Source organism: Sphaeramia orbicularis, chromosome 12 (assembly GCF_902148855.1).
Source record: "Sphaeramia orbicularis chromosome 12, fSphaOr1.1, whole genome shotgun sequence".
Classification (NCBI taxonomy): Eukaryota; Metazoa; Chordata; class Actinopteri; order Kurtiformes; family Apogonidae; genus Sphaeramia; species Sphaeramia orbicularis.
The window spans coordinates 13,715,255-13,737,628 of record NC_043968.1 but is presented as its reverse complement, the minus strand read 5'-3'; the positions used below and the strand labels follow the sequence as shown (position 1 = coordinate 13,737,628).

Genomic DNA, 22,374 nt, shown 5'->3' with positions numbered 1-22,374 from the left:
GGACAAAGTGTGTGTGGCTTTGAGAGATGAATGAATGATGACTGGAAACAGTGGGAGCGGAGGCGTAGTTCTGGGTTAAAGAGTGAACGCACCCATTCGCCAACACCCTTCAACACAAATAGTGAGCTAACGATGGTTTAGCGAACGCAACGAGCACAGAAATGGATTTTACGTCCGTTAAGCCTCTGCGTTCGCCATCCCATCGTTAGCTCACTATTTGTGGCTGTTCACTATTTAACCCAGAAACGAGCCCCAGGTGTGAATTGTAATCGGTCTCAACAGGATGTCCCTGATCTGGATGTTGTTCATACTAAAAACGAGGCTTTAGGAGAGACAACATCGTCTAATAAGCTTGTGGCTCAGGAGCAGTGACAGAAGTGGGAAAAGGTGCTTACCGAAACGTAATGTTTGGTCGCACTCTAGAGAAATGTCTAACCTACAAACCAATGTCATCAGTGCTGGTGTAGTTAAGAAAAGCATGTGCCTGAAGTCACAGCCTGTTATTTAAAACTACTCCTGACATTCTTTTCCAGCCCTTCTAATCCACTGCAACTCAGTTTGACCTCTGGAATGGCATGACAAACTGCATGCCTTTGAATTTTCACTTGATCATATATACTTAATGTATGTACTGCTGATAGGCCTAAGGGATGCATACAGTATCAGTGGCCTGGTACAGCTGTACTGCACAGACTAGCGCTTGAACTGACAGCACGAGACAGAAAATGTGACATCAGCACACCGCCATCTCCGTTTCTCCGCTCTAAGAGGCTGCTGGCAGCGGAGATGGAGAAAAGATCAGACAGAGTAATCACATTAATAATTTGGACAAATTCGATCTTCAGAATTTCACTGACTGGAGAAAATCACTGGACGTCTTATTCCTGTAATTTCCAATGACTAGTATTTTTTTTTTTTTTTTTTTTTAAACAGAATAACATATAATTAGGTTTGGGCTGTTTATTGGTTATTCCAGTGTGTAATGTTTGTTTTCTTGTTGCTAGTAATTTAGTTTTCTTACCCCTGATGATAATTATTATGTATCATTATGACTATTACTGTTACCACCTTATTATAACTTTTATCTTGTGATTATTAAACTACACACTATACATACATACATACATACATACACATATATAATATACATACATACAACATAATTAGCTGTTCATTATTATTATTATTATTATTATTATTATTATTATTATTATTATTATTATTATTATGATTATTATTACCTTGCTACTTGTTGTTTCAGCTAGTACTTTACAATGTGTAATTGCCTGTTTTTTTTTTCTTATAATGTTTCTTGTGTGTATATTTGGTGTTTGTGCTGCTATTGGAACCTCCATTTCCTGAGGGTTTTGTCAAAAGAATCAATACATTTCTATCTAATCTATTCTAATACTAATGTAAAGCTGAATGATGTTACCTGTGAATATCAGCATTTAAATGGAGTTTCAGTGGTTTGGCCAATTCATTTGAGTCACTTTCACTGAAACAATTTGAGAACACAATTATGCCTATTCTAATTTAAAATGAATTAAATATGACCTTCTTATCCACATAAGTATGTAGTAACAACCTCTTTCTGCTTGTTAACACTCACTGATTGCATTTCAAATTTTTGAAGTACAAGTATTTTTAAAACAATGTTCACATTTAGCTCAAATGTCAGTTCATGTTCTCAACCACAATCAAACTGCATCACGATTCATGTATGACCGGATGAAGACCACTTACTCCAAATGATCCTGGTGTGGCTGTTTTGATTGAAAAAGAGTACGGTTATTGTGTTCATGTCTGCTCAAAGCAACTGTAGCAAAGTAGGAAACAAACTGGAGTCTGATTCAACCCAAGTGACAAAGCCAGTGTGAACATGTCAAAATCTGCAGTGAGGAGAATGTCCACTGGGGGGCTGGTTCCAAAAGTGAGTCATTACCCACAGACCCCAAGTTAAAACAACAGAAATTACGTTTACGGCCTGAAACAAGAAACAGTTTTGATCTTTTTAGTTCATTTCAACTTCTGTGACAACTGTAGGGGTGAATTTTAACATGACTCCTTCATTTATTACCTCTGCCAAGGACGTTATGTTTTTGCCAGGGTTCGTTTGTTTGTCTGTTTGTTTGTTTGTTTGTTTGTCTGTCCTTTAGTGTGCAACATAACTCAAAAAGTTATGGACAGATTTTGATGAAATTTTCAGGGTTTGTTGGAAATGGGATAAGGAAGAAATGATTAAATTTTGGTGGTGATCGGGGGTGGGGGGGCCCACGGGGGGGGGCCACTGATCAGCCTTGGCGGAGGTCTGCGCTCTCCGAGTGCTTCTGGTTACCTCCGCCAAGGAGGTTATGTTTTTGCCAGGGTTTGTTTGTTTGTTTGTCTGTCCGTTAGTGTGCAACATAACTCAAAAAGTTATGGACAGATTTTGATGACATTTTCAGGGTTTGTTGGAAATGGGATAAGGAAGAAATGATTAACTTTTGGGGGTGATCCGGAAGAAATCCTGGATTCTGGATCACTTTGAAATTTTCGTTAACATTGTGGTAAATGGGGCCAAAATTTTTGTTTCCCAATATCTCGCTTAATTATTGACCAAAACTCATGAAATTTAACTCAGGAATTGACAATGGGGTCCTCTATCACATTTCAAAGGCTGATCCGGATCTGATCCAGAAGGTGGATTTTATCTCAATTTATATAAAAAATGGGGGTGCCCTTACTTTTTGGCCTACTGTGCCTTTAATATTAAAGGTAGAAATTTCTGACAAGCGCCATCGTGTAGCTCAGTCAGTTCCGCATCGGGAGTATGCCACCGGATTTGATGTAGCTTTAATACTTAAGGAGCTAGATCCAGAAGAAAACCGCCATTATGAGAAATGTGATTTTCGTGAATAACTACTGAACTAATAAGGACATAATTATGAATCCAGTTGCTAATGGTATGTTTTCATGGTCAAGGAATCTTAAAATATAGGTAAAATAAATATGGGACTAATATTTATGGTGGAAATCACAATATGGGGGAATTGTGCAAATCTCATGCAATTTGACTCAGGGATTTACAATGGGGTGTTCTATCAAATGGCAAAGACTGATCCGGATCTTTCAAAAAGTTATGGACAGATTTGGATGAAAATTTCAGGAAATATTGATACTGGCACAAGGAACAAATGATTAAATTTTGGTGGTGATTGGGGGGGGGGGGGGGGGCACTGATCTGCCTTGGCGGAGGTCTGCGCTCTCAGAGTGCTTTTCTAGTTGATTGATTGATTGATTGATTGATTGATGTATTTATTTCGAACATGAATGTCAAACAGAAGAAAATAAATAAACAAAACACTTAAACATAAGACATATATTACATATTCGAAAAGGAGTGAGAAGAGGTACAACTTATAAACTCCCACCCCTTCTCCTTATATAATTAATAACAATAATAACCTTCCTCGTCTAATCATATCTATACACTATGCCATAATATGACTGATACTTACTAGTAAATAATTTGGTTTCCGGCTTTATATTATTATGAACACATATAATATGATTTACATAAACACATAATACAATAACACATATATGTAAATACATATTCATACACAGATCTATACACACATACACACCTATACATACATTTACACACACTTACCACATACTTGTACATCTTTAGAACACCCAGTGATCTCCAAGCCCTCCCTCATCCCTGTACCTCTGAAAAATTGTGTCTTTGTACCTCTTTTTAAATTCTTTCATTCTTGGACGTTGCTTTAACTCTATATTAAATCTGTTCCACAGTCTCACCCCGCTGACAGAAACACAAAAACCCTTCCTAGTCGTGCGTATTAAGGAAATTTTAAAGTAAATTTTCCCCCTTAAATCATAACCCCCCTCATGAATACTGAATAATTTCTGTATATTTGCTGGTAAAAGATTATTTTTAGCTTTGTACATTATTTGAGCTGTTTGATAGTCCACAATGTCTGTGAACTTGAGTAATTCTGACTGTAAGAATAATGAGTTTGTGTGTTCCTGGTAGCCAACATTATGAATGATCCGTATTGCTCTTTTTCGAATAATAGTTAATGGCTGTAGTGAGGTCTTGTAGTTGTTACCCCAGATCTCAGCACAGTACTGTAAATAAGGTGAAACTAGGGAACAGTATAGAGTATGAAATGGCTTGTGATCCAAAACCTTCTTTGCTTTATTTATTATTGCAATGCTTCTGGAGATTTACATTATATTAAGAACATTTCTGCATAATTAGGGGAGTGGCTGTTGTGACTGACAGGTTTTTCTCCCTGACAGACAGCTCCGCTATAGTTGTGCTGTTTCATAATAGCAAAAAGTTTAGAAATTAAAGGAGAACACAAAGTTTTATCCAAAAAAAGGGAAGCCACTTGACATTCTTTTGGCACACTCACACTGAGCCAAAGATTAAGATAAAGATGTACCAGGAGTCGACATGAGAATACCTGCTAATTTTCTTTTTTGTTACATAAAGTTTTATTTTTCAGAAGGTACTACCTCTCTGTAAGTTGCTTTGGCTTGGCATGTAACCTAACAGAGTTAATATTAAAAATAAATAAATAAATCACATCACAGAGTTATAGTTATAGTTTCAAGCACTTTCAAGCGCTTCAACTAAAATTCAAGCACTTTTCAGACCTTGAAAACACAACATTGAAATTCAAGCATTTTCAAGGATTTCAAGCACCCCTATGAACCCTGTATTATGGTGATGTTCTTTAATATACTTTTAATTTTGAAATCACAAAAATGCCTAATGGTGTATCTCCTAAAAACTCCCTCAGATGTTAGACGTTGCTTTTTGAATATGTGCTTTGAAACACAGGAACAATAGGGACACTGAAGACAATGGGAACAATTACAATGAATTCCGTTTTGGGGTCATGTGGTGTAAAGACAGACCATAGACTGTATATAAAAAGTGGACAAAGCCTCCATGACGTCACCTACTGGTTTGCGGATTGGTGTTTTGAAGCCAAAGGTTTGACATTTTGGCAGCGTCCATGAAGGTTTTTTGGAAATAGAAGTGCCCATGTTTGGATAAGAGGGTGAAGCAGAGGGATGGAGCCTGCCAACACTAGCTTACTGAGAACACCAACCACACTGCTAACACTGTCTTGTTAAAGCAGTGTTTTTCAACCTTGGGGTCGGGACCTGGCGTGGGGTCGCCTAGAATTCAAATGGGGTCGCCTGAAATTTCTAGTAATTGATAAAAAACAAAAAAAAACTGTGACTCATAAAAAATATATGATGAGTTGAGAGGGACAATGATAACACTGGTCAACAACAAATTTATTGTTTAAGTTTTTTGAGCTGATTTAGGATAATTTTGATGTGCTGAAGCCAAAAATCACATTAATTTTGCTCAATCAGGTCAACTTTCTGAACTATGCTACATATTGGCTTTTTAACATTTTTGCTTACATTTATGGGCATTTTCACATCATATGATACAAAATTCTTTCATATTTCTTGCAATAAACGAGTTCTGAAGATTTTACTTTACCAATTTGTGATTAATGGTTTTTTTAATATTACAGGTGAATGAAATGGCTTCGACTAGAAGATCTTGCAAAAATAAGCCTGATGTATTCTGCTACATCTGTGGTGAATACACCATTGTACCTAACAGGAATCAAGTCACAAGTTTCATAAAGTGTGCTTACCAGTCTTATTTTGGTATTATTATATTTTGTGAGAAGATCAAACTTTTCAAAATCAAATTAGCAAAAAAACCTGACCCAATTGAGAAAAACAGATGTCATTTTTGGATTTAGCGGTGCAAAATGGTCCTAATTCAGTTGAAAAAACCTAGACAAGTTGCAAAAAACATTTATTTTTAACCCAGTGTAATCCATAACAGACATGACAAACTGTGAAGCAGAAACTGAAGCACTGTGGTTCTGTTTATCTGCCAAATGTTCATTGTGGTCGGTTTCAGATGCTGCAGCTCTTTCATAATTCACAGTTTGAGTTCTTGTTTGTTCAGTATTAATTGTCAGCCTTGTAAATCTAAGCTGGACTGACTGTAAATATCCTGAACACGGAAAATAAAATTCTCACTTTGTGCAGTAATCTCCACCTGGCTTTTCTGCCTCCGTCCATAATAATATACATTATATAGACTAAATGTCGTCTAAAATTAACATTTATTTGCAACATAGTATAGCAAACTATTACATGATCAAAACAAATTAATTTGAGCAACAACAAAAAAAGTCTCCGTTTTGAATGTCTGGGGTCTCCAGAAGTTTGTGATGTTAAAATGGGGTCACGGGTTGGGAACCACTGTGTTAAAAAGCTCCCACGTCACTGCAGTTATATATGCTTGTGATTGATATTAGTTATGTCAGCTTCACCTAGTGTATAATTGTCTATAACTAGCCTAATTAGCAGGCTAGCCAACAGACCATGTAATCCTATATAAACACTAGCTGAGTTATGCTAATGGGCTAGGTATTTAAATCAAGAACCAATTAATATCATTACAAAATCCTCTGATGGTTTTGTCTGTGTAACATCTCAGCCACAGTGTAACTGTCTGTCAGGGTAGAAGTATGTTTTATTCAACAAAAAAAGCACTGACGGATTTCAGTAGCCAAGACAGCTGTCAGTCAGAATCCAAACCTCAAACACAAATAGACGGTACTCAGCCACATGTTGCTCAAAGCTGTCATGGCTTTAAGTATGTGTAAGTTTTACTAACTAACTTTAAGTCATATAACTCAAATGAGTGAATTCCCCTTTAGTGGCCACATAATACCTAATCACCAAGGTTATTATTATTAATGAAAACTAACAAAATGGCGAACACTAGAATTGAAAAAACATTTTCGTTAACTGAAATAAATAAAAACTATAATTAAAAGAAAAAAACGACAACTAACCGAAACTGTATTGTGTGCTTACAAAATTAACTAAAACATGTAAAAATTATGAATAAAATTCTTTCGTTTTCGTCTTTGTCAATGTCGGATTGATACGAAAGCGATTTATTTTGCTCTAGCAATTTTAGCTAGCGGCACCATACAACACTTCACGGTCCGTCACTTCTCATCACTTGTCGTTTACAGTCGTCTTCTGGTCCCTACACTACCTGGAAACATGGAGACTAAAGTTGGGAGAAAGCAGCAGAGTCCTGTCTGGGATTTATTTGAATATGACGGCGAAGAAGATAAAAGATACGACAAAACTAAAATTAATACTAAAACTAAACTAAAACTAAGCATTTAGGAAAAAAATGAAAACTAATAAAAACTAGCAAACCTGCTCTAAACACAAATCAAAACTAACTGAATTAGAGAAAAAAAAGTCAAAACTAAATAAAACTAAACTATAAGGAAAAATCCAAAACTATTATAACCTTGCTAATCACAGCCAGTGTCTGGTTTGTCTGTGCGCTTTTTGGTTACAGGGATAAGAACTGACTCACACTTTAACAGATGATAAGTTATCTTTTATTGTAGGCATGAGTCCTGGAAATCTGATATAGTCCTTAAACTCTTTATCGGGCAAGTGACTATTTTTGGTAATTTCCACATACATTGGACTTGTGTCTGGCGGTTATATTTTTGCTCTACAGTGTCTTTTACTCTTTTATTCTCCATGCATTCTGCCCCTATCCTCGATGAACACCTGATTCCTTTGCATACATTCATATTTTGTGTTTTTTGACCCAGTGAAGTATATACTACTATTTTTTTCTCTGAAAACTGATGCACTACTGTTGTTCATGCTGCTGCTGAAATACACAGCTGTTTTTTATTCTGGTTGAACATTCTGCTATTTTTTTAATCCTGCACTGTAGTATTTATGTATATATATTTATTTATTATTACTTTTTAGGTCTTTACTGTAATTATCAGATTTTATTATTATTATCTTTAAAGCTATACCTACCGATGTGGCATTTCTCACAGCACTTAGTAAAAGTTTGAACATGAACAACCCGCCTCCCTCCAAAGCCCCGCCCACTTCCCTTTGCCTGAGCTCTGAGGCTCCCCTCCTCTCTCCTCCTCTCACCTGATGCGCGTGGAGGAAGAATAGGAGGAAGCGGAGGTCCGGTCCGCTTCGGTGTGTCCGCGGACCCCTCCCTCAGTAATCAGATGCATCATCCACCTGCCGCGGGCCCGCAGCCCCTGTTTCATCAGTAGATCCTGTATTTAAGGGTCTGGTCTGTGCAGAGCTGGGTCAGTGTCTTCACTGCACCACGGAGATGAGGTGCCCAGGCGATGGGCGCTCACTGTGAACGCGCAAATTTTCCATGGACATTTGAGGTTTCATAGTCCATACATTTATCATCCTACATAATCCTACACTGTGTGACACCATGTACATGTACCTGTATGAGTCCCACGGTCAGAAAAGCTGAGCTTTGTGCAGACCTGTTCAGTCCAGTACATCTGACTTCCGGACTTTTATCTCCATCCTTCATTCATCAGACTCCTGTTTGTTCCCCTTGGTTGTTGTTTCTGTTCATAAATCCGTTTAATCCCTTCCACATGTGCATTTCAGTTCTATCCAAACACATCCTAGAAAGACTGTGGTCAGTGACAGGAGAAGCAGCACGAGTGAAGCACCTCTGCATCCAATATGCGGAGACGGCCGTAATGGATGATTGACAGGAGGCTCAGCCAGGTTCGGCCAATTATTTCATTCGGACTGAATAAAATGATTGGTCAGACTTTTATCAGAAATACATGAGAAATAAACATTTTTGAGTTTCAATACCTGGTGGATTTCTTCTTCATTTTAGTTTGACACACGCTTATTAGGAGCATTTTAAGATGGCAAAAGAAAAGTGTAAAAATGCCACATCATACAGTATAGCTTTAATATAGGATTCATTCTATAGGATTTTACCATGTATTGCTGGGCCTGAGTACTGATTTCGTTCCATGTATACACTACATGTAATGACAATAAAGTGAACCTTGAACCTTGAAATGATAAAGTTTCTGTTCCTTTTTAATTTACTCATTTGTAATGTGTTCGTCTATTCTTAAAAACACAGTTCAGACAAGTCATAAATACAGTAATTAAATTATAAAGTGGTATTCAAAATACCAATGGCTATGGAGACAAAGGAGTATTTCTGTCTGTTTGTCCTGCATTTGCATTTTCATGACAGGTTATGAATTAACATGGCTGAGGGAAAATCCAACGCCAACCCTTTATCGGGCAACTGACTATTTTTGGTCATTTCCACATACATTACAAGACAGTGACAGCAACAGTTCCAGTGAGGACAGCGAGTCAACAATCTCAGGTCCAATGTGGTCTCCAGGGTCTGTAAGGTCCACCTCTGCATGAACAGTGAGTGGACCTGCTTTGTTAGGTACCAGGAAGTAATGGTACTAATGTAAGGAATGATGTTCAAAGGGATCATGTGGATGTGGACAGGGATCTGGGTCAGCACATACAGTATGTTGTTCTAATATTCTAAAAGGGATATTCTAACGTTCCAAAATACCTTTCACCTTGCATGTGTTTTTCTTGTATTTTTTATATTTACACTACCAGTCAAACGTTTGGACTCACCGTCTCATTTAAATGGCAAGAGAAGGACCACAGATGGCCAACAAGTGCTCAGCATCACTGGGAACTCCTTCAAGACTGTTGGAAACTATTTCAGGTGACTACCTCATGGAGCTCATCGAGAGAATGCCAAGAATGGGGCAAAGCAGTAATAAAAGCAAAATGTGGCTATTTTGAAGAATCTGAAATATAAAACATGCTTTGAATTATGTCACACTTTTTTAACGACATAATTCCATATGTGTTCATTCATAGTTTTGATGACTTCAGTGAGAATCTACAATGGAAATAGTCATGAAAATAAAGAAAAACCAGGTGAGTCCAAACTTTTGATTGGTAGTGTACCTCTTAGATAAATAAATAAATAAATAAATAAATAAATGTTGCCACTTATGGGGTAAGGAACCAAATATGTTAACTCCATTAACCTTGATTTTCTACAGAACAATACAAAATGCAGAAAAATTTCAAACGTAATAAAGTCTTCTTATGTCCTCCAATAACAAACTAAGGTTGAAATTTGGACTTTCACAGTATTTCTATGAGTATCCTATGAAGGGTTAAAGTAGAGATGACCAGATGGAATGACCTCATGTCATCAAACGTCTACATGTATAGGTGTAAAACTGAGATTTATAATAATAATAATAATAATAATAATAATAATAATAATAATAATAATAATAATGGATTAGATTTCTATAGCGCATTTCAAGGCACCCAAAGTGCTTCACATTATTGATCCATTATTCATTCACTCCCACATTCTCACTCTGGTGGGGGTAAACTGCATTTGTATCCACAGTTGCCCTGGGGCAGACTGATGGAAGCGTGGCTGCCAATTCGCACCAAACGGCCCCTTAAACTACCACCGAACATTCACACACATTCATACACCAGTGTGAGTGACACTGGAGGCAAGGTGGGTGAAGCAAGGTTATAACAGTTTTGGATTTTTCATTATAGTTTTTTTTGTTTGTTTTGTTTTTTGTTTTTTTTTAGTTTTGACTTTTTTTTCCTCTAATTCAGTTTTAATTCATTTTTAGAGCAGGTTTGCTAGTTTTTATTAGTTTTCATTTTTTTCTAAATGCTTAGTTTTAGTTTAGTTTTTTTATATCTTTTATCTTCCTGGCCGTCGTATTCAAATAAATCCCAGACAGGACTCTGCTGCTTTCTCTCAACTTTAGTCTCCATGTTTCCAGGTAGAGTGGGGACCAGAAGATGACTGGAAACCACAAGTGATGAGAAGTGACGGACTGTGAAGTACTGTATGGTGCTGCTAGCTAAAATTGCTCGAGCGAAATAAATCAATTTCGTATCAATCCGACATTGACAAAGACGAAAACTAAAGGAATTTTATGCATAATTTTTTATACGTTTTAGTTAGTTTTGTAAGCACACAATACAGTTTCAGTTAGTTATCGTTTTTTTCTTTTATAGTTTTTATTTATTTCAGTTATCGAAAATGTTTTTTCTATTCTAGTTTTCGTCATTTTGTTAGTTTTCATTAACAATAATAACCTTGGAGTGAAGTGCCTTGCCCAAGGACACAACAGCACACTAGAACAGAGTGGGATTCAAACCGCCAACCCTTCAGTTATTGGATGACCCGCTTTACCTCCTGAGCCATGGCCACCCAAAAGAGAGAGCGATTTATGGCGTCGAACATGTAAACGCCAGACTGCATATACACGTAAACATAAAACCTGTTTCCAGCTGGAAATAGGACAGACTAAACATCATGTTTTTATTACACACCTCCTCAAATAAGACTCATCTGCCAAAGCAAATTCCCAGGGTGCATGTAGATGACTTTACACACCAGAACGAACTTGACTTGACCATGAGACCTGGCACGAGATAGTGTTCCCTCTCTTAAAACTAGATTAAAACTTAGAGGCTGACAGCCCAGCTCCTAAATTTACATACCCAGCACCACCCAGCACTAAAGTCTGGTTGTAGCACATGACAACACAAGCAAGAATAAATCTTTTATTAAAAGCTGAAAATTCTTCAAGACAAAGCCCTGCAGCACTTTCACCCACAAGACCGCGGTTTCATCTGGATAAAATCTGAGAATTTCAGAACTGCAGTCAGAAACCTCTAATGCACTTCAAAATGGAAAATAACAGAAAAGCCCCTTGTTTTTCAGAGAAAAAAGCTTTAGAGCAAAAGACAAGGAATCTCAAATGGTTTAATCCCTCCGTCCCATAAAAGTTCTGTATACTACAAACACATAGAAAATCATCCCAGTGTTGCTCCTCCAGTACATGAGCAGGCATTCAACCTTCTTCAACTAGGACAAAAACATGGAGACCTATTTACATGTCAATGAAGGCCATGGATAAGGACTTTTTTTTCTATCTCTCCCATTTCTTCCTGCTCCAGTAAACTGGAAGATATGCTCATTCTGAAGGCTGATGAAGACTGAGAGAGATCTGAGGAAGAAGTCTCAGTTTTACCCATCACAAAACTTCTGGAAGTATAGGATAACAATACATACTCTAGAGCACAGGTGTCAAACATGCGGCCCGGGGGCCAAATCGGGCCCGCCAAAGGGTCCAGTCCGGCCCTTGGGATGAATTTGTGAAATGCAAAATTTACACTAAGTTTAGGGCTGAACGATATGGACAAAATTTCATATCTCGATATTCATGCCAGATATCTCGATATGAATACGATATGATATAACTACGGGTTCGGTGGAAACCAAGCATTTTTCAGAAAAATACTAACATCATAATACAAAAGAATGTGGAAAGTGCAGTTTTATTTATAAGAACTCAGTGCCAGTCATCAACATTAACATAAAGTTCAAATAAATTAAATTTGTTGTGACTTCCAGAGCTGTACATGCAGGGCGAGCACGGGGGAAATCTATATCTATATCGTTTATATCGTTGCTTTTTCGATATTAATATCTTGAATGTTCATATCTCGATATCGATAGGATAACGATATATCTTTCAGCCCTAACTGAGACGTTAACAATCCTTTTAGCTCAGGTTCCACATTCAGACCAATCCAATCTCAAGTGGGCAGGATTCAGTAAAATACGATCATAATAACATAGAAATAATGACAACTCCAAATTTTTCCCTTTGTAAATGTAAATCTTTTCACGTATTTACACTAAAGCAAAGATTAATTTTGCAAAAAATGTGAATAACCTAAAAAAATATGAACAACCTGGAATGTCTTAAGAGAAGTAAGTACAATTTGAACAAGTTTCTGCCTGTTACTAAATGTTTGGTGTATTTGTAGACCTACTGTGATCTGTAAGTTATATATAATGTACGTGTGTAAATGATAAACTGAGGCTGAATATTGTTAAAATTACTCTTATTTTTTCAGTTTGTTCATGTAATTCACATCTTTTGAAAGGATAGTTTGTAGATGTAAACCTTTTCATAATGTAAATTTACTTTTTTCACTCTAAAACATAGAGAAAAGTTTGGAGTTGACATATAATAACATAATAATATATAAAATTGACTGGTCCAGCCCACTTCAGATCAAATTTAGTTGAATGTGGCTCCTGAACCAAAGTGAGTTTGACACCCCTGCTCTAGAGGATGGATGTCAAAGTCATTTTAGCTCAGGGGCCACATACAGCCCAATATGGTCTCAAGTGGGCCGGACTTTTTAAAATAATAACAGTGAAAAGAGTAAAATTTAAGTAAAAGTTACATGATGAAAATGTTTACATATACAACATTTCCTTAAAAATGTGAATAACATGAACTTGAAATGTCTTAAGAAAAATAAGTGCAAGTTTAACAATGTTATGCGTCACTACAACTTACAGATCACAGAAGATAATAATAATAATAATAATAATAATAATAATAATAATAATGGATTCAATTTCTATAGTGCTTTTCAAGGCACCCAGAACTTTACATTACTGATCCATTATTCGTTCACTCTCACAGTCTGGTGGTCGTCTGGCCGGCTGACAGAAGTGTGGCTGCCAATACACGCCAAACTGCCTCTCCAACCACCGCCGAACATTCATACATATTCATACATAGTGACACTGGAGGCAAGTTGGGTGATGGGCACAACAGCAGACTAGGACAGAGCTGGATTCGAACCCGTTGGCTATTGGACGACGCTACCTCCTGAGCCACAGCCGGCCGCCAAGACCTGCACAGGCACAACAGATATAATACTGTCGACATTGCATTTAGTTCTCTTAAGACATTTCAGGCTCATATTTTTTCACGTTATTCACATTTTTTGTGAAAGGATACTTTGTAAATATTTTCAATTAATTGTACTTTTTTTACACTAAAAAAGGAAAAAAATGGAGTTGTCAGTATTTATAAGTTATTACACTGGTCAACAACAAATTTATTGTTTAAGTTTTTTGAGCTGATTTAGGATAATTTTGCTGTGCTGAATCCAAAAATCACATTAATTTTGCTCAGTCAGGTCAACTTTCTGAACTATGCTACATATTGGCTTTTTAACATTTGTGCTTACATTTATGGGCATTTTCACATCATATGATACAAAATTCTTTCATATTTCTTGCAATAAACGAGTTCTGAAGATTTTACTTTTGCCAATTTATGATTAATGTTTTTTTTTAATATTACAGGTGAATGAAATGGCTTCGACTAGAAGATCTTGCAAAAATAAGCCTGACGTATTCTGCTACTTCTGCGGTGAATACACCATTGTACCTAAGTCACAAGTTTCATAACGTGTGCTTACCAATCTTGTTTTGGTATTAATTATTATATTTTGTGAGAAGATCATATTTTTCAAAATCAAATTAGCAAAAAAACCTGACCTGATTGAGAAAAACAGATGTCATTTTTGGATTTAGCGGTGCAAAATGGTCTTAATTCAGTTGAAAAAACCTAGACAACTTGCAAAAAAACATTTTTTTGTAACCCAGTGTTATGATTGTATTTTGCTGGTCTGACCTACTTAAGATAGAACTGGTCTGTATGTGACCCATGAACTAAAATTATTTTAAAACCGATGATTGTTAATATTCATTCATTCGTTTGTTATCTGAACCCACTTTTTCCTCACTAGGGTCACGGGGATTGTTAATATCTTCAGTGTAATTTTTGCATTTCACAAATTCATCCCACGGGCCGGATTGGACCTTTTGGTGGTCTAGTTTTGGCCCACAGGCCGTATGTTTGATGTCTGTGCTCTGGAGCGTACCACTAAGTTGTATTAGAACTACAGCAGTCACATGACATACACAAGCCTTACACTGTAATGTACAGGAAAGGACATTCATTATCAGCTCCTCTGTTTCCTCTACATGCAGATCAACTTCTAGAGAAAATGTAAAATACATACTATGCATATAAAAATATATGACCAACTACATTAACTACTGTGTTAGAGTGAAAATTGATGCCTAAAGAGGGGTGAACTCTTCCCAAGGCTTGCAGTCCCGAGGTGAGAATATAACCAAAAGATATCAGATCATTACCCTTTCTCCTTTGGATTTTCTACTTATACTGAATAAGGCACAGGTGTCAAACATGCGGCCTGTGGGCCAAAACCGGCCCACCGAATGGTCCAATCCGGCCCATGGGATAAATTTGTGAAATACAAAAAACTACACTGAGATATTAACAATCAAGGGTGTTAAAATAATTTTGGTTCATGTTCCACATATAAACCAATATAATGTAAAGTGGACCAGACCAGTAAAATACCATTAAAATAACTTATAAATAATGACAACTCCAAATTTTTCCTCTTTGTTTTAGTGTAAAAAAAAAAAAAAGAACATTACATGAATATGCTTACATTTTCAAGCTATGAAATGTCTGAAGAGAAGTCAATGCAATTTTTACAATATTCTGCCTGTTAGTCAATGTTTTGTGTGGAGAAAAAAAAAAAAAAGTAGTGTGAGATACTCCCTGGTAAAATGTCCAAATAAAAGATGATACACAAGCAAAGGTGTCAGAAAAATGGGCAATGATGACTGGGAGTACAGTTGGTGTCGGCTGCTGCCTTATCGGTACAGACAGCTGCCTGTCAGCCAGCTGAGCCCATAAAAGAAGAAGAAAAAAAAAAAAAAGTAAATGTTTTGTGTATTTGTAGATGTACTGTGATCTGTACAATATTGTTAAAATTGCACTTAACTTTCTTCAGATATTTCAGGTTGTTCATGTCATTCACATTTTTTAGAAAACTTTGTAGATGTAAACATTCTCATTGTGTAATTTAACTTCTTTCACTAATTATTTCACTGCTTCGGCCCACTTCAGATCCTATTGGGCTGAATGTGGCCACTGACCTAAAATGAGTTTGACACCCCTGCACTGTAAAAAAAAAAAAAAATGACTGCAGAATTCACACCAAAAAGTTGTCAAATTGCAACATAAAAAAACTGTAAGTGACAATACAATGCAAAGTTGTTTATTTGAAAAGATTTTTGTGTTAACAATTGAATCAAATATAGCTGTAGTTTTGACAGGAAGAGTATGTGAACAAAACCAGATTTGTATGTAGAAATTCTGTATTTCTAGTGTTTTTAGAAAATAAAACTGTAAACTGAAAAACAATGCGGTGCCGTTTAAATTGCAAGACCATAATGTTGAAATAACGGCTTATTTGCTTTTTTTTTTTTTTTTTTTTTTTTTTAAGTAATAAAAAAGTAAACATTTAATAATTTAACATTTTAAACTTGTAAATTAATGGGTTGGTAGAGTTGGTAGAGCGGCTCGTCCAATAACCGAAGGGTTGGTGGTTCGAATCCTGGCTCCTACCGTCCATATGTTAAAGTGTCCATGGAAGACATTCATTCATTTTCTGAACCCACTTTATCCTCACTAGGGTCACGGGGGTTGCTTGGAGCCTATCCCAGTTACATAGGGGCGAAGGCGGGGTACACCCTGGACATTTCGCCAGTTCATCGCAGGGCCCATGGAAGACACTGAACCCTAAATTGCTCCCAGTTGGACCTGGTGGTTTTGGAAAGTGCTTTGGACACAATGAGGGTGTAGAAAATGTGCTAAATAAGTGCAGCCCATTTACCATTGAAATCTACATGTTTAAAATGTTAAATCTACATGCTACTCCGTAAATGTGTTCACAGTTGGATGTGTTTTTTACAGTATTGTTCTGGTAACCACAGCTGCCAGTTTTTTTTCCCATAAAAACTACAGGATTTTTTTTTACAGTGTTGAATAAGGGATCCTATGAGGCGGCCTGCATCAGCAAAGTCAGGTTGACTGGTTAAGGTAGAGCGGCGGTCATGAAACGCTACCGTGAAGGTGACAAACAAGCTTGGCGTTCTCACCTAGTTTGATCAGAGTGCTAAAGAGTGTTTCAAGTCTCAGGAGCAGAGTATACGAAGGATGCCGTTTTAGCCTCAAGAAAGTTTTCTCACTCCTTTCTTTGTCTCTCCTTCTCCCTATGGCAGACAGCCCAGTGCATAAAGCAGTGTGGCTTAGGCACTGGCGAGGAGCAACTACGGTCTCTTGGAAATATGTTCTCTGTTGACTCATTCTTTTAACCACATTCTTCATCAGCAGCACAAGCACAGTCCTTCCCATCAGCCGTGAAGACAAAACATCGTCGTTTCTGGCCTAGTTAATAACACACCATTCTCTGGGCTTTTCAGCTATCCAGTTTAGGCTATAACATTTGGAGCAGCGGAGGAAAAAAAAACAAAAAAAAAAACAGAAGCAGTGGAAAAATGAGGGGGAAGAGAAAGAGTGAGCAGTCTCACTGGCCTACAGTGCAGTCCAGATCCCCCTGGATTTATCTGTATACATAACTCTTTTCTCTTTCTGTCTCTCCCCTTTCTCTTTCCCCCTGTCTCCCACTTTCATTCTTTCATGCCTCTCTGTGTCTCTCACACCAACACCCACATGCCTCCGCCACTACACAGTGTACAAATATACGGATTCACATAACCACCAAATTATCTCGCTGCTTTTGAACAGAAATGGTACACCCACAGTCCTCACATATGCCACATTTAATTACTCCATTCAAAGAGCAACATGAGAGTCTCCTGCTCTACAAAGCTCACAACAACACAATCCATCCCAGACAGGGTCCGTTCAACATACAATTTTTTTTTTTTTTTTTTACAATTTCTTTACCAAAAACCTCTGGTAAAAGTGATGAAGAAAAGTTACCAGTACAAAACTTCTCCAGGAACAAGCTGTTGATTTCATCACATTGCCGTGTAACACCCCTCACCCCTTGACCCCCCCACCCCACCCAACAAAACAGGACTGAAGTCTTATTCATCTGACCACAGAGGGCCTATAGTCAACAGCTCAAGTGCCAAATGGAGAGCATAGTTGTAGTAGTAGAGAGCTAACAGGAAAACCATGTGACCCAATTCCCTTGTTCACTAACATGCCTTGTAACTTTTTTTCCACAGTATCACTCTCATTTCTCATCTATTCCTCCCACCCTGCTGCTGCTGCTGCTGCTTCCACTGCTCACTCACCATTCTGTGCCGCTGGATGGGTGTTCATGTCAGGGTCCATGTTAGATTTGCTGGGTGATAAACATCAGGATCAGCACACCCATATCCTGAGGAAAGTCAGCTCTGAATCTGAACTACCGCAAACTATTACTCCAACTACTGTTTTATGTCCTCCGCCGCCGCTGCCGTCTTCTCTGCGCTGTTCTCTCCAGTCAGAGCTGCTGCTGGCTCTGGTCTGGCCCCTGCAGCCTGCCAGCTCAGCTCAGCTCAGCCTTCTACCGCTGTGTTACATCTGTCTGACTGAGCCCCTCTCTGGAGAAGTGGGGAGAGAGAGAGAGAGAGAGAGAGAGAGAGAGAGAGAGAGAGAGAGAGAGAGAGAGAGAGAGAGAGAGAGAGAGAGAGAGAGAGAGTATCCAGGAGCACAGAATGGGAGGGAGGAGAGAGAGCAGCAGTTTCCACGTTGCGGTGGCGAGTGAGAGATACGGCTGGATGGGGTTGTGGCAGTGCGACGGATGAATGTTTCCACTTTGATCAGTTTTACGCTCTCAGCATATTTTTCCCTGCGCACAAAGACGCATTAGTAACATCAGTTTGAAAAACATTAGAACGGCCGGAAGAAATTATCAACTTATAGCAGGGGTCTCAAACTCATTTTCTTTCAGGGGCCACATTCAGCCCGATTTGATCTGCAGTGGGCTGGACCAGTCAAATAATAACAAAATAACCTATAAATAATGACAACTCCAAATTTTTGTCTATGTTTTAGTGCAAAGAAACACATTAAATGATGAAAATACTTACTTTTATAAACTATCCAAACAAAAAAGATGTGAATAACCTGAAAAAACTGAAACTTCTTAAGAAAAATAAGTGCAAGTTTAACAATATTATGAATGAATGAATGAATGAATGAATGAATGAATTAAATCTTTATTTTGAACATGTCGACAGTGAAATCAAAACAAAAATCAACCAACAAAATAAAAGTACTGATACATAAATATTATAAGCAAACAAACAACAAAATAAATAAATAAATAACATTAGTAATAAATAAATAAATAAATAAATAAATAAACAAACAAATTAAATGAAATTATACATGCTTGAAAAGGAGTAGGAAGAAGTAAAAACTTATGTACTCCTATCCCCAATTTCTCAATGCCACAACTTATCATTTCTACATGTGCATTATGGATCGGATCTACAAAGACACTAAACATTTAAAATTGTGCTTAATTTTCTTTAGACATTTCAGGTTGTTCATATTTGTTCATGTTATTCACATTTTATTGTCACAGGATAGTTGGGAAATGTAAATATTTTCATAATTTAATGTTATTTTTTGCACTGAAACAAAGACAGAAATTTGAAGTTATCATTATTTATAGGCACAATGTAATTTTTTTTTTTACATCAAGTCGAGAAGAAAATATGGAGTCATTATTTTTTGTAGGTTATTATGTTATTATTTTACTTGAGATCATATTGGTCTGTCTGTGGAACCTGAACTAAAATTATCCCACGGGCTGGACTGGAACCTTTGGTGGGCCGCATTTGGCCCCCGGGCCGCATGTTTGAAACCCCTGACTTATAGTGTACTGCAGCCGATACTGGTACTTTGTGGCAGCAGTGGACGAACTCCAAAAGCTGGGTTTCTACGTCAGTTCAACACACTAGTTGGAACATACAGTTCAACCAATCTGTAGAAACAAGTTAGACTAATAAACACACTGCAAAAAATGAATATCTGACTTAGATAAACCGACTTGAATTTGGCATAGTTATCTTGAAAACATTTTTTTTTTTTAGATTTATTTACTTATTGAGACTTAACCTTGTCAAGATTATTTGACTTGTTCCAAGAATGTTCATCTTGAGCTACCCCACTGAGATATTACAACTAATTTTAAGCAATATTTATAACAAAATAAGGTATATTAATGGGGGATGAGTTTAGCAGACACAGGAACTGTTTGCCCTCAAGACATTTTTACTTGTTTTATGCAGTTTTGCCCATACATATCTATTCAGTCATTATATCTTCATAAGACCAAATATATTAAATATATTTAAAACAAAAAAAAAGAAAAAAAAAAAAAGTTAAAAATTCCTCTGAAAAACTGTTGCATCATACTGTTTCAAATCAAGACAATTATTTAATATAAAAAGCCAAAACTTCTATAATCCTTAGATATTATTTTCTTATTTTAAGAAAACTTAAGTGTCATTTTCTTCCTGCACTGGCAGATAATTCTACTTGAAATAAGACATTTTAACCCAATAATGAGTTTAATTTTCTTATTTTTGTACAGGCTTGTTTGCAGTGCACTTATACAACATGTCCAGATTAGATCAAAAATACATTTAGATGATCACAGATGAAACCAATATTCAACTATTCTTCCTGATCTTCTATATTTTAAAAACACAAACAAACCACAACTTAGGTTAACAGATACGCAGCCTGGTCAAAAAAAGTCACCACCCTGATTTAACTAAGTATAGAACTGCTTTCATTGGATAATTACTGCACCGACTAATATGTTTCAGCTGAAAGCTCTTTAAGCCTAACTTATGCAGTGAGTAGCTTCTCATTTCTTGAACAATCGCCAGTTTCATAGAGAGAGTAAAGATTGGACAATGTTAGAATTCATTTTGGCTCATCAGGATTGTAAGGCCTTATTTTCACACATTGGCCAAAACAGTCATAGTCCAGATCTTAACATTAATGAGGCTCTTTGTGATATGATGGAGAAGACTTTATGCAGCATTCTGACTCTCCCAACTCTGGAAGGAAAGACATGTTGTGACATTTATTGTGACAAACTAGTATTGAGTGTAATAAACAGTTCCACTATTAATTTGTCCTATAACACTGGGTTATAAAAAAATGTTTTTTGCAAGTTGTCTAGGTTTTTTCAACTGAATTAGGACCATTTTGCACCGCTACATCCAAAAATGACATCTGTTTTTCTCAATCAGGTCAGGTTTTTTTGCTAATTTGATTTTGAAAAATTTGATGCATGACTTGCAAAACCATGTGTGGCGCCCAAACTTTATCTTGGTCACCAAGTTTAATACCAAAATAAGATTGGTAAGCACACTTTATGAAACTTGTGACTTGATTCCTGTTACAGGTACAATGGTGTATTCACCGCAGATGTAGCAGAATACGTCAGGCTTATTTTTGCAAGATCTTCTAGTCGAAGCCATTTCATTCACCTGTAATATTAAAAAAAACATTAATCATAAATTGGCAAAAGTAAAATCTTCAGAACTCGTTTATTGTAAGAAATATGAAAGAATTTTGTATCATATGATGTGAAAATGCCCATAAATGTAAGCAAAAATGTTAAAAAGCCAATATGTAGCATAGTTCAGAAAGTTGACCTGACTGAGCAAAATTAATGTGGTTTTTGGATTCAGCACACCAAAATTATCCTAAATCAGCTCAAAAAACTTCAACAATAAATTTGTTGTTGACCAGTGTAATCAAAGCTAAAGGTGGTCCAAGAAAATAATGCATGTCAAACTTTTTGTTTTGTTTTGTCCAGGAAGTGTATTATTCAATTTGTAAACATTGTATCAGCTGAAAGTGACTAGTCTATGTTTTATAATAGTTAAAATAAAGCAAAATCAGTAATTTATCCGGTGTAATGCTATGTTTTATTTGGTCATGTGTCACTGTGTTGTATCTCAGCTCCAAAGTTAACACTTAACATTATTTGCAACTTTGTACTAGGCTGAAATGAAGTAACATAACTATACTTTAGTAAAAAGGACATGAATAAAACTGTAACTGATTGATTGTAATTAACCCTTTCATGCATAGTGGTCACTACAGTGGACAGTTATTCTACAGCTGTTGTCTTATATATTCATGGGGTTTGTTGTTTTAGTTCCATATCAGCCGACACAGTGGACACTTATGCACCATCCCGTACACTGCAATTTACACTATTACAGTAACTTTGCTGTTCTTGATAAATCTGATCTGCAGTAACATGTTTGAGTGTAAATCAATTGCTTGTCGTTATTATTAAACCGTTTGGGGTTTTTTTTTTTTTACATAAAGGTTTATTTGGTTTTTTTTGCATATTATCTCCATGAAGTGAGTAATGACTAGTATTAGAGTATGTTAAAATGTGAGAAAACATCAGATTAGCTGCATTAAAAGTGTTGTTATTTCATAGTTTTCACATGATCTATCAGTAAATACATGCTTCTTTGGTTCAAAAATGAAATCCATGGTGTCAAACTGAGTGGACATTTTTTGAACGCCATGAAAAATAGATTCATAACAAAATTTTCAATCACATTTTTTTTTTCATGCCTAAAGAGAAATAAAAACACTCATGAAAATAAATTTT

At 36.5% G+C, this 22,374-nt stretch overlaps 1 protein-coding gene across 4 annotated transcripts in view; it reads right to left on the bottom strand.

Moving 5' to 3' along the window:
- The window catches only part of LOC115429348 (disabled homolog 2-interacting protein), a 423,964-nt gene that overhangs the window by 303,911 nt on the left and 97,679 nt on the right, over positions 1-22,374 (bottom strand). Inside the window, exon 1 of one of the 4 annotated variants that reach the window (XM_030148693.1) lies at positions 18,023-18,278. The exons of the other annotated variants lie outside the window; for them this stretch is intronic. Within the exon in view, the coding sequence (XP_030004553.1) occupies positions 18,023-18,062 (40 nt within the window). The 5' untranslated portion in view covers positions 18,063-18,278. Of the gene's footprint in view, positions 1-18,022; positions 18,279-22,374 lie in introns of those variants that run through there. 4 annotated transcript variants of the gene reach the window in all.